The 12,603-nt window shown below is 47.0% G+C and overlaps 2 protein-coding genes across 2 annotated transcripts; both read right to left on the bottom strand.

Moving 5' to 3' along the window:
• Positions 1 to 1,543: 1,543 nt before the first annotated feature.
• On the bottom strand, positions 1,544 to 7,147 carry LOC135810830 (bactericidal permeability-increasing protein-like; the record flags this gene model as incomplete). Its single annotated transcript, XM_065324257.1, is given in 5 exon segments — positions 1,544 to 1,634; positions 2,266 to 2,339; positions 3,865 to 3,993; positions 5,087 to 5,198; positions 6,831 to 7,147. Coding segments are annotated over 5 exon segments (518 nt in total), but the record flags the coding sequence as incomplete, so codon positions are not given.
• Positions 7,148 to 8,292: 1,145 nt separating this feature from the next.
• Positions 8,293 to 10,804, bottom strand: LOC135809688 (uncharacterized). Its single transcript, XM_065323097.1, has 2 exons — positions 9,209 to 10,804; positions 8,293 to 9,109 (listed from the first exon to the last, which is right to left on the bottom strand). Exon 1 carries the CDS (start codon positions 10,630 to 10,632, stop codon positions 9,421 to 9,423), a length of 1,212 nt encoding a protein of 403 aa, XP_065179169.1. The 5' UTR covers positions 10,633 to 10,804; the 3' UTR covers positions 8,293 to 9,109; positions 9,209 to 9,420.
• Positions 10,805 to 12,603: the final 1,799 nt, after the last annotated feature.

The raw sequence follows: 12,603 nt of genomic DNA on the forward strand, positions 1-12,603 counted from the left end.
GTAAGTTATCATCAGTGTTCATTGTCTCACAAGGAGAAGAAGAAGACCAAGGCAGTGCGAGTATGCGCACAGCTATCCATGCATTCCTACGGTGTACTATTTATGCGTATATAAATTAAGTGTTATAAAGTAGCCATGCTACAGTACTGGCAGGTGCTCAAGAACGGGAGGGGGGGGGGGGGTCTGACCGGCAGCCTCTTAGCCTAGGCTGTTTTTAGATTCATGCACTGCATTCTATGCACAGACGAGTCACTGTATTATCGGTATGCCGTGCTTGGTGAAATTCTAGCCTGTATGTTCTTTGACGTCCTACAGTACTATACACGTGTACCTGGTGTTCTGGCTGTGGTCGCCTAACATCTGTAGGCTGCTCGTGGTAAATCTGGAAATCCCCTTTAGCCACCGCCTATGGCCGATCAATTCTGGCGTAGCTGTTGTTTCGAGGTTGTGTGTGTGTGTGTGTGTATGTGTGTGTGGGCCACAACCGACGGTTCCGGAGGCGGCAAGATCTGGAACGCCACTTGGAGCATTGCCTTCCTCCCCCCTAACCTCTCTGACAGTACCTCCCATCTGGGAGCGGCGTGGCCAATCCTGGCAGCTGTCAATAGTAGTAGTAGTAGTAGTATATGTGTGTGTGTGTGTGTGTGTGTGTGTGTGTATGTGTGTGTGTGTATTGTTCTTCCTGCAAGCGCTGGTTCCGCAGTGCCGGGGGCTTGGCGGTCCACAAGTGCCCCATCTCCCAGACGCTCTCCGCGACATCGTCTCAGGCTCCATGCCGGGCAGCGGTGTCCACCATTGCTGCTCAGACGACTCCTCCGCCCTCTCATGTTGCAAGGCCCACTGTGGGGCCTGTGGTCAGTGCTGCCGCTCTACTCGTGGATTCCAAATCCATAGCTGCCAAAGGTGGCTCTCTCTCGTCGTGCCAATTGAACATGGTCCCTGATCTCTTGGCAGACTGCCGGCTTTATGCCGTCGCTCGTCGTTCCATGTCGTCGGCCCCGCAAGCGGACACGTGGCCGTAATGGCAGTGTTTACCAGGACCAGGTGTGTGTGTGTGTGTGCATGCGTGCGCGTGTGTGTGTGTGTGCAGGGGGGTCATTCATTGAGCTGGGGTGTAGCTGCCCCCCCCCCCCCTCTTAGGGGGTGCTCGGCCGCTTCACCAAAGTATTGTATCAGCTGTACTATACGTGGAGGATGGCTGGTGCATGTCATCATGGTCAGCACGTGCATGCCGGATGTACATGTAGGTCGAATTTTTTAGAGGGCGGTGCACGTACCCCCCCCCCCCCGCGTGCCCCATACGGGCTGCATGCCTGTTGAGCCTGACATTATTCCCATCAGCACATCACTTGCCATTGTCACCATGGTGATGGCGTTGTCACGGTATATCTATATCAATAGATAAAATGACCAGCTTTAGCACCTACTCCACTTTTATGTTTATGTATCTATGTCATTTGGATCTTCCCAAGTTGTACATTGTACTGTTGAGATACCGAATTCAAATAAATCAATACCAATAGCAATGGCATCCACAATGTACCTTGCGCCTCCGTGAAACTTCACATCCATGTGCCCGATGTCAGCATGACAGGATCCTGCCGATACTGTAGCATGCCCACTGCTATCCTTCCCTGGAGATGAAGACGCGATAGAAAACATACACTGTTGCATAAAATGGTCACGAGTGGTGAATAAGGAGTCAATCACACTGTTCCTCTGGCAAACTGGATAGCAACAACAGGCTAATACCCTGGAGCCATTATTCTGAAGAGTATGATCGGCGTACGTGCGGCTAGCCGCTTTATCCTTTAGGCATGAAGAAAACCACGCGACTTGGCCAGGCAAATAGGCACAATGGAGTCATTCTACGAATTGAAAATGGCTGCCTATAATTTCGTAATCCCATCTACATTCGGAACTATGAATCAAGTTCAGCCATGCACAGTACGTGCGCTCAATTGTGCTGGATAAGCGCATCAGTACACACAGGTAACGAGTTTGTCTGCAAAATGGGTATACAGTCGTCCCTCTCTGATCCTGCACTTTATTCTAACCAGCACCCTCGATAAACCAGCACAATTTTCAGTAGCCAAAATGTCCTCTTCAGGCATATTGCAGCAGTAAATCCGATTTGTTAATCCAGCACCCTCCCTAATCCAGCAGATTTTCCGTGGCACAAATGGTGCCGGATTATAGAGGGACCACTGTATACATGTAGCAGCTTAAACAAGAAAGTTTCGATCTGGCAGGCCAAATTCTCACCAAGAACAACGTTGAATGTCAGGCTAACACTAGAGACAGAAATATCACAGCTGCCGTGGTCCGACACATGTGGCCTGCACCCAGCGAGAAACAATGACACAACATGTCACTTGGCACGTACACATGTGCATGCTTTCATGTATCTCCAGTATGGCTGGAATTCACACAAGTTGGAATCGCAATCAACTCGCAGTGGGTGCGCTCGATTACTGCCACGAATCGATTCATGAATGGAATCTCGTGGTTTAATCTCATGATGAGCCCTGAAACCGGTGCGGAATCCATTCCCCCTATAGTCACGTGGGGTGATGTGAATAGCCAGGGACGATTCATGAATGGATTCAACATCGATTCATGAATGGATTCAACATCGATTCATGAATGGATTCAACATCGATTCATGAATGGATTCAACATCGATTCATGAATGGATTCAACATCGATTCGTGAATGGATTCAACATCGATTCATGAATGGATTCAACATCGATTCATGAATGGATTCAACATCGATTCATGAATGGATTCAACATCGATTCATGAATGGATTCAACATCGATTCATGAATGGATTCAACATCGATTCATGAATGGTTTCAACATCGATTCATGAATGGTTTCAACATCGATTCATGAATGGATTCAACATCGATTCATGAATGGATTCAACATCGATTCGTGAATGGATTCAACATCGATTCATGAATGGATTCAACATCGATTCATGAATGGATTCAACATCGATTCATGAATGGTTTCAACATCGATTCATGAATGGTTTCAACATCGATTCATGAATGGTTTCAACATCGATTCATGAATGGATTCAACATCGATTCATGAATGGATTCAACATCGATTCATGAATGGATTCAACATCGATTCATGAATGGATTCAACATCGATTCATGAATGGATTCAACATCGATTCATGAATGGATTCAACATCGATTCATGAATGGATTCAACATCGATTCATGAATGGATTCAACATCGATTCATGAATGGATTCAACATCGATTCATGAATGGATTCAACATCGATTCATGAATGGATTCAACATCGATTCATGAATGGTTTCAACATCGATTCATGAATGGATTCAACATCGATTCATGAATGGATTCAACATCGATTCATGAATGGTTTCAACATCGATTCATGAATGGATTCAACATCGATTCATGAATGGATTCAACATCGATTCATGAATGGATTCAACATCGATTCATGAATGGATTCAACATCGATTCATGAATGGATTCAACATCGATTCATGAATGGATTCAACATCGATTCGTGGGCAAAATCGAAAGGACTCACTGCAAGATGGTATCATCCGGTATTTTCCGGAGTAACAGCCGCACTTCGAACACTCACAGTTCACCCAAAAAACGGGGGGGGGGGGCTTATACTCCGATGACGAAATTAACGGTGATATATAGGATAGATGTCTGTATTTCGTGGCAAAAAAATGGGGGGGGGGCTTATACACCAGTGCGGCTTATACTCCCGAAAACACGGTAGCTTTGCTGGTCGTAATTACAGCAACAATGCTAGTGGAACCGTTATGAGGTTCTAGAAGGTCATGCCAAACTCACCACGATTCCATGCGATAATGCCAATCGGCCTTCACAGCTAGCGACGCATCCGATGCCGAGATGGTAATACCGCTGCTCGATGCCAGGGTAATGGAGGACTTCGGAATGGACATCGTACCACCCTTGATGCTGCAGGCCGGGAATACATAGGTAATCAGACAACTATATTATTGTAATGACCAGCGTGGTAATTTGGGAAAGCAATGAAAGCTGCTCGAGACACTCGAACCTCCCGAAGTGTGTTATTTCGAAGACTGCACAGCAGGAGTCCAACATTATTAAATTTCACTTTTAAATGAATTCCATGCCTACACAAACCCATGAGGATCAAATACAGTTGTGGAAAGTCAAGCATGCATGACAAGCGGAATCGAGCACATCGCACAGAATAGTGTGTGCAGGGCGATGAGCCTAGGCTGCTTTGATACTACTCAATACCATTCATTGGGTTGGTTTTCAATTGTCAAAACTGTAACACCAGCAGGTGCTAAGAGTGTTCATGAATCTCGTCTGGTCCCAGCATAATCGTATTAACCCCCCCCCCCCCCCCCCCCCCCCCCTGCACGAATACATTACGAATACATACATGTATGCACACACACACATACACACCTCAGACCTCAGACATGCCCATCGCAGAAGCGATGATAGCGAACAGCTATGTTAGACATAGCAACTTGTGCTGGGATTACACCATTCAACAGCTTGCAAGGCTGATGAATTGACCGCCACTATTTTTAGCCTGGTATCCACCACACAGCTGATTGAAGTGACTTTTTCTGGCCAATGAATCCCTATTTTTCATTTTTCTATTTTTTTCTACACACACACCGCACCACATACTCCGGCATACACTGGCTGTTGGTAACCACCCAGGAGAATGAAAGAAAAGTCAGTCACATACACACATACACACACACGCACGCACACATGCACACACACACACACACACACGCACGCACACACACACGCACACGCACACACACACACACACACACACACACACACACACACACACACACACACACACACACACACACACACACACACACACACACACACATGGACACACACACATGGACACACACACATGGACACGCCCGCACGCAAACACATACACACACAATATCTGAATGTACGACTGGCATGCAAGAAACAAAGCAGCCATGGGACAATACGGCGACAAACACTATACACAACAGTATGGTGGCATGATGCTGACCTTGACACTGTGTAATCGATCTTCCCTATTGGTGAACTGGCTTTGCCCTTTTGATCTGATATAGACATACCAGATAATTGCTTCTCCAACATGGGAATGCCTACCGATCTCACTGAAACAGGAAAAAATGAAATGAAGCAATAGAAGAAAAGCAGTGAGAAAAATACTCTTACAGCTCCAAGTAAGTCAATAGGCGAGTGTGCAACTCTGAATCGAAAGTTCAACAAGTTCACATTCTGTACTGATGCAGCCCCCCTGCCCCCCCCCCCCCCCCTTCCCATCCTCTCGTCAGTGCCAGCAGACAGAAGTACCCCCCCCCCCTCGACTCCCGGATCCAGCAGAAGTGCCACCCTATTGTGTGGTTGGCTTATCAGCCTCACTTCCTTGTACTGCATCGGTTATACCTGGCTGTGCTCCATCAAGGAGTCATAGCTGCTAGGAAGACTACACAGGTGAGTGGGGTGTGACATGATGTGGGCTTCACTCCCCCTCCAGTTGCCCTTGGAGCAAGCAGGGTCGGTTTATGCATGCTTGCAAATGGCATGGCAGGTTTAGTTTACGGTTGTGATCTTGTGTTCCATACACCTTGGATCATGCACAGCCTCCAAATCCGGCGACGAAACGCACATCACATCGTGTCAGGCTAATACGGTCTCAAGTAGTCTCCCTACCTGGACGCTAATACTGCAGGTGTACCATGACCGTGCTGAAGCAGACGCAAGTGCACACTGAAGTTAATGTAACTACAGTACAACCAGTCAAGGTGACCACTCGGATGAGGTGACCACTCGGATGAGGTGACCACCTGTCCAAGAAGACCCGGCACTGCACCAACCAGGACCAAGGGATGCTATTTCCAGTTCAGGTCCCTTGAGCGGTCGTCTTAGACAGGTTTCGTTTCACTGCATATGTACTTCAAAGGTACACTGTGCGCATCGGTACATGGATCCACAGAGCTATGTGTATCGATAAGATTAGTGTTGTGATGACTCCAGCCTGATGTGCTACAGCCATTTCAAGCCCCGGTGCTGTATTTCAGTGTGTGCTCGTAGTGCAATGTAACGTTTTATGTACGCCGGCTGGAAGTCCACATATACGTACAGCGCTGTTAGAATAAATTCCGATCGCGGCAACCAAATGTGTGCCCTGCCCCAGTTCACATCCCAGCATCCGCAGGTCTAGGTCTGCACAGCGCCCGGCGTGCTATTCACTTGCTTGATCGGATTACATTGAGCAGCACTGTACATACAATGTGAAGTCCAAACCTTTGCCGACATTCGGTAGTGTAAGGGCCGCATCTCCACTACATCCAGATGCAACATGGGTGTCTTCTACCCCCCCCCCCCCCCCACACACACACACACCATTTCCGTTTTTTCCACTTTCTACTCTTTTTATTTGATTTTTCAGTTTTCTTATCTCTTTTTGCCCCACTTCGTCATCACTTTTCGATTTTGAGGAAACGTATTGACAGGCTCGTTGCCTCTTTCCCCACTCATTGCCAGTATTTTCTACTTTCACTCGCCGCCTTGTCATTGCACATGTCGTCTGTCTGGTGCCAGCGTGTGCCGGCGTTCCTCTACATATACACGACCCAGCAAACAACGTTTGCTCTTTAGAACCGCCATGGTACAACCGTGCTGAACGGCTAATCACCCAAATAATATCTTCCACCTCGGTCCAAACCGATTTCATTCCATTTCCAGACATAAAAACAGTTCAGGCTAGTGCAGCACGAACCTACCGTAGTCGAATCCTTTCTCCGTGATGGCTGTGCGAAATCCCGGTTCCGTACCGGAGACGGCCGGGTTGCCTACTGCCAGACACAGCAGCAACGTCAAGACGAGAGTATTCATGATTGCAACTCAGTGCAACTCAGTCAGCAACAAAATCCACGTTCCTCTTCTTTTCTCCACTTCACCACAAAATGACAAAAATCGACTGACTCTGAGTCTCTGACTGCTGCATGCACTACAAATAATAATTATTATAATCTACACCACAGCATTTTAGTGGATGTCACTTGTTGGTGCTAGCTCAGCTGATCCCGGTGATAAGTTCGAGACATGACATGTACAACAACACGACTCACGAGTACAACAAACGCAGCCAGTAGATCTACAGCAACGGTCGGATGACATGTTGCCACAATGTGGTGCGATTTACGAACAATGAAGACGTAGATCTCCCTGGATCCTGGCCAACAGCTAACAGGCCAAAAAAGGGCACGTCAGCAGCTAGCTAGCTGTGGACTGAGCGGACGATCAGACGCTGATGTCGGAACGCGTATGCCATGGTATGCCATGCAAGTACTGTAGATCTACCATCACCAGTTCGTGGCCGCGGATCTGCTAGAGCCCGTAGGAGAGGTACATCGTTTTTTTTTTGTAGTACAGTACACCAGTACACCTGGTACACAGCAGGAAGAGGAAGCAGACACCGAGACAGCATGGCATCTCCTTGCACAGATGTTAGCTTGTGACCAGACTTCTTCTTTGGGCATGAAGGATGTTCCGCTCTACTGTCCCTTAGATCTTGACTTGATACCAGGTGCTCACCATTGAATTCGTCGTCGACCTTCACTCAGAACATAATTGTGTAGACATGATGTAGTACTGACCAGCATAGCTGGATCACCATGATCACACTGGGGGCCAATGAAGTGCACATCTACATCTAAGTAATAGTTGTCAACCACCATCTCTAATCCGGGACACTGTCACAGAGTCACAATGAATGAGGCCTTCAATGATGAGGGTCCCACGCCATCATCAGGGCTTAGTTCGGTGATCAGCGTTATACCCCTAGGACCCTACTGGACATACATGTAATAGCAATGGACCAAGACTAGACTTTGGCGGACGATGCCGGCAGAAAATTGGCAGAATTCGGTACTTTTCTGGTAAGTTTCATGCACGTTTGGTATGTGGATAAAGAAATGGAGCAGAATTCGAGGAATTGCCCGCCATAAGGTTTGTATGGTTCTGCCAATTTCACTGCTCAGTTTTCGAGCAGAATCTGTCACCTTTTCGAGCATTATCCGCCAGGGCCTAACCAAGACCCCCGACGCGGCCCGGATTTGGCAAAGAGGGTAGGATGATAATGCAGACTCTACACTAATCTCATGCATGGAAGACTATCTCAACATCGCCGATTATTACAAGTCATGTGACCTTGTAACTTTACACGTAGGTCTGCACTCCAAATCATGAACACATTTTTTAATTTATTTTTCATTTTTCACAAGATAACCACAAACCATCATGGTGCAAACGAGGGCAAAAACGCACAGAGATGCACATAGGGATGGCAGCCGAAGCAGTGGAGGCGGGGCAAGAGCAGCTAAACCGACCAAGGGTCTCGGTTTCAGCACTGCTCATGCGTGCCAAACAGAAAAAACCAAAATAGAAGAAAAATGAGCAGGATGACTACAGAGCAAATGGGAAATAAGGGTGGCAGCACAGTCACGGAATGTGTTGAATGGGAGGAAAAGATTCAGGTGCAGGCACACAATACATTGACTGCATACGCCCAGCAGCAGGCATACAAATGCATACACACGCACACACACACACACACACATAATTATATAATGCATCCGAATGCATGCACACACCCACACAGACACACAGACACACACACACACACACACACACACACACACACACACACACACACACACACACACACACACATATAATTTATAAACACTCACAGACACCCACACGCACACACACACACACAGGCATCCGAACGCATACACACGCACCCCCCTCACACACACACACACAGATCACAGGTGCATATGAATTTCATTAGCCTAGGTGAGAGGATCATTTTACAAGTAGGAAACTTCACTTCTCAACTCCAAACTCCAAAAAATGGTCTCCTCACTGCGATTCAAATTCAAAATTTACATTACACCAACGTTTCGGACCTGGCCCATCAGCATTGAGACCGGGATCAGCAGTGAGACCGGGATCAGCCAAATGTTTAAAAGTAACTTTAATAGTTTGCTCCAACCTTACTAGGCTACTGCAGCGACCGTACTCCAACCTTACTAGGCTACTGCAGCGACCGTACTCCAACCTTACTAGGCTACTGCAGCGACCGTACTCCAACCTTACTAGGCTACTGCAGCGACCGTACTCCAACCTAGCTGAGAGGTGAACAGGGCAGGGAAATCGTATGTCTGCAATGCAGTGCTGCAGTAGCCTGCTGGCATCATACCGATGACTGGTGGGACAAACGCTCAGATCCTCTACACATTGAAGTAATGTTACACGCATATTGAATCATCGATGACGAAAGGGTCCGCAGTAGCACTCCGGTGTTTACGGCCGTGTTGTGTGATTCCTGGCCAATTCCAAGATAGTTTTAGCTGTGTACATGAATGTATACGGCTGTGTCTCGGGGATGACCTGCGCTGGAAACTTGTACCAGCTCTCGGCTATGATGTCGCTGGTGTCTGTTGCTGCTGCGGAAGTACTCATGTAAGCATGGTAATCAAGCAATGACCGGTCATAGTACATCTTGTCTGACACACTGCCTCCCTGTTGCGAGTTGAAGATCTTGCCCATTCTCATACCAAGCTCGTTGGTTGTATAATTGGCAATGAAAGCCAGCTTCTCAAAACCAGTGTTACCCGGCAGATTCAAGCTGTATTCATATGGACAGTCTGCCCAATAGAATAGCAGCTCTGTGCCGGCACCAGCCAGTGCTGTTTTGAGCGTGGATAGAGCGTCTCGGATGTCACCCAAATCAACACGAGGCTCGTTGTTTGATGGATATTTACCAGCGGAGAAGTGCGGCACGGCATCAATCACACCAAACTCCAAGTCAGGCATTGCTTTCTTTAGCACTTGAACATAGTCCACTGCCTGTTCCGCTACTTGCTGAAAAGTTGTGAACTTGCCTTCGCAGCCACTCATTGTACGCGAGAAGATCGACTCCAGCGCCCACTGGTCGATGCGACCGCCCACCGATGTATAGTTGCGCAAATCCTGCAGTGCTGTAAGTGCTACGTCTGTTCCATTGCAAAGGTACACTCCTGCCTCGATGGAAACTGAAATATTGGGCCTCTGCTTGAAGAAATCTGCAATGATCTTCGCCTCGCCCGGACCCAGAATCCGAAGCAATCCATCATGAAAGTGATATGCTCCCTTACTCTCAGCCAACATAGACGAAACCGTTAGCCATTGTTCCGGTGATGAGAACATCTCTATTTCCCGCCGTATTCGACCAGGCACCAGAAATGCAGGACAGACGAACAACTTGTAGAGGTCAATATTAGTGTTATCGCAGTTGGCAAACTGCCGCTCTTCACTCGCAGCTCTACATGGCAATCTCTTCGCTTGTGACTTGTGCCGCAGGTCACCATGAGCACCAGCAGTCAATTCAAGGCGATGCAAATGATCGCGTCTCGGGTCACTGTTTTCGTTTGCATCTTCCATTCTACCCACAGACATACACATCGTAGCGGACAGGACGAGCAAGAAGAAAATCATCGCCGTATGTACCAGGGAAAGTGTCAGCAGGCGCTCCATTGAATTTGTTGTCCGGGACGTAGACTCTACGTCCCAGCTGAATGTTCAAACTGATGACCGACTATATTTACGAACAATATTCCTTCGACACCATCTAGAATGACTCATAGACTCAGTCTACAAGTAAAGCATTGAATGAAAAATCTTCCTTCGAGTCCGAATGTCATTGAAAAGATGCACTATACAAATAGCGGTGCCGAGACAGGGAAGCAAGCTAGCTTTACAATCATCGCCGACCCTTTCAGATCACGTGAAAATTTCGTGACACATTATTTTGACAGCAAGTCTTGTGACCACTGAACTACACTAAAACTTACTATATATGGACCGGTGGCAAAACAGGAATACGTTCGGTCAGGTTCCGCAAGAATTTCCAGTGTTAGATGAAAATCCTGTTCTGACTATTCTTCCACTAGATCTATAGACTCCCCACAGTAGATCTACAGGCACAGGTATTGAACTATTTTTTTGCGAAAGGTTTCAAAGAAGAGAGATGAGTCTGAGCATCATCAAACTCACTTATGTACTATGCTGAGCTCAATAAAAATTTATCATGAACACCTACCATCCAGATCATCTGACCAAAAGTCATCTAAAAGTGGGAGAATGGTGCACTGTGCCAAACTGCTACAAGACAAGTATTACTATACACAGTGGATAGAGCGTGTGTGGGAGATCGAAACCACAGGAAGGACAAATGGCTCCATCAAATGCGGAAAAGAAATACGCACACGAATCCGCTAGGAGCATCTGACTTCGGGCCGTTCCACTGCCAGCATTGGATCACTCAAGAATAACAAAATTAATGGTTAAACCGTGGTAAATTGGATTGAACTGTAAAAAAAATCTCTCCTCTCTCTAGCTCTCTCCACAATATAAATATAGCGATATCAGAGCTGAAGAATCTAGTGAAGCCAAGGATGGTGTTGTTCGGGTTTGTGAATTGTAATTTGCTATGGCAACTCTATTGTGGAGTGACGCTACACTTCTTAGGACTAATTTTCATATAAATGTATATTCGTACGTGTTGATCGTATTTTGAAGTAATAATATTATTATGGAAGGAAGAGGTTGTCAACTCATGAACTATACCGATGGCAACTGAAATCCAACCCCTGATTTGCGTGCTCGACTGCAGCACTGATTCTAGTGGTCTCTATTCCATAATTTTACAATCCTGTGCCGTGTCTTTGCGATGTGAGCGCACCGCTCAGGGGGTCGAATTTCAGTTGCCCGCACTAAGCGTGCACTGAGTTCATGGAGCGCTTGACTGCCGCACCTGCATCCGCAGTCATGGGCCTGACTCAGGATGCCAAACCAGGCCGTGCAATTTGTACTTACTTTACGAGTCGCTACAACTCTCCAAATGTCGAAAACTCAACTCCACAAAGGCACACAATCAAAACCTTGGCAAATTCCTCAACTCCACAAAGGCACACAATCAAAACCTTGGCAAATTCCTCAACTCCACAAAGGCACACAATCAAAACCTTGGCAAATTCCTCAACTCCACAAAGGCACACAATCAAAACCTTGGCAAATTCCGTTGCGACTCAGAGTGTCATGGCTGAACCAATCATCAGACAACGAACGTGTGCCTTTGTGTACACCGCTCTGCCTGAATCAGGTATTGTGCACTTTCGCAGAACCTAAGCCCACTGCCTCTGTGAAAAATCAACTTCTGCTATAAATCCAGACACAATGGAACAAGGAATAGGTAGTTGGCACAACGACATTTATTAAGGAGATGGAGAGAAAGGCGAACGACTACACAATGAAAGAGAGAGAGAGAGAGAGAGAGAGAGAGAGAGAAAGAGAGCTAGTTAAACGGCCAGGGTTGCTATGGCAAATATGGACGCACAAGTAGCTACCCAGGCCAATGTGAGTACGTGAGGGTAAGTACGGGGTGCATGCAGGCCAGCAGGAAAAGGTTGTAGAAGGAGGCAATGGACGGGAGGAGGTACCTAACAC

This window comes from Sycon ciliatum, chromosome 2 (genome assembly GCF_964019385.1).
Source record: "Sycon ciliatum chromosome 2, ocSycCili1.1, whole genome shotgun sequence".
NCBI lineage: Eukaryota > Metazoa > Porifera > Calcarea > Leucosolenida > Sycettidae > Sycon > Sycon ciliatum.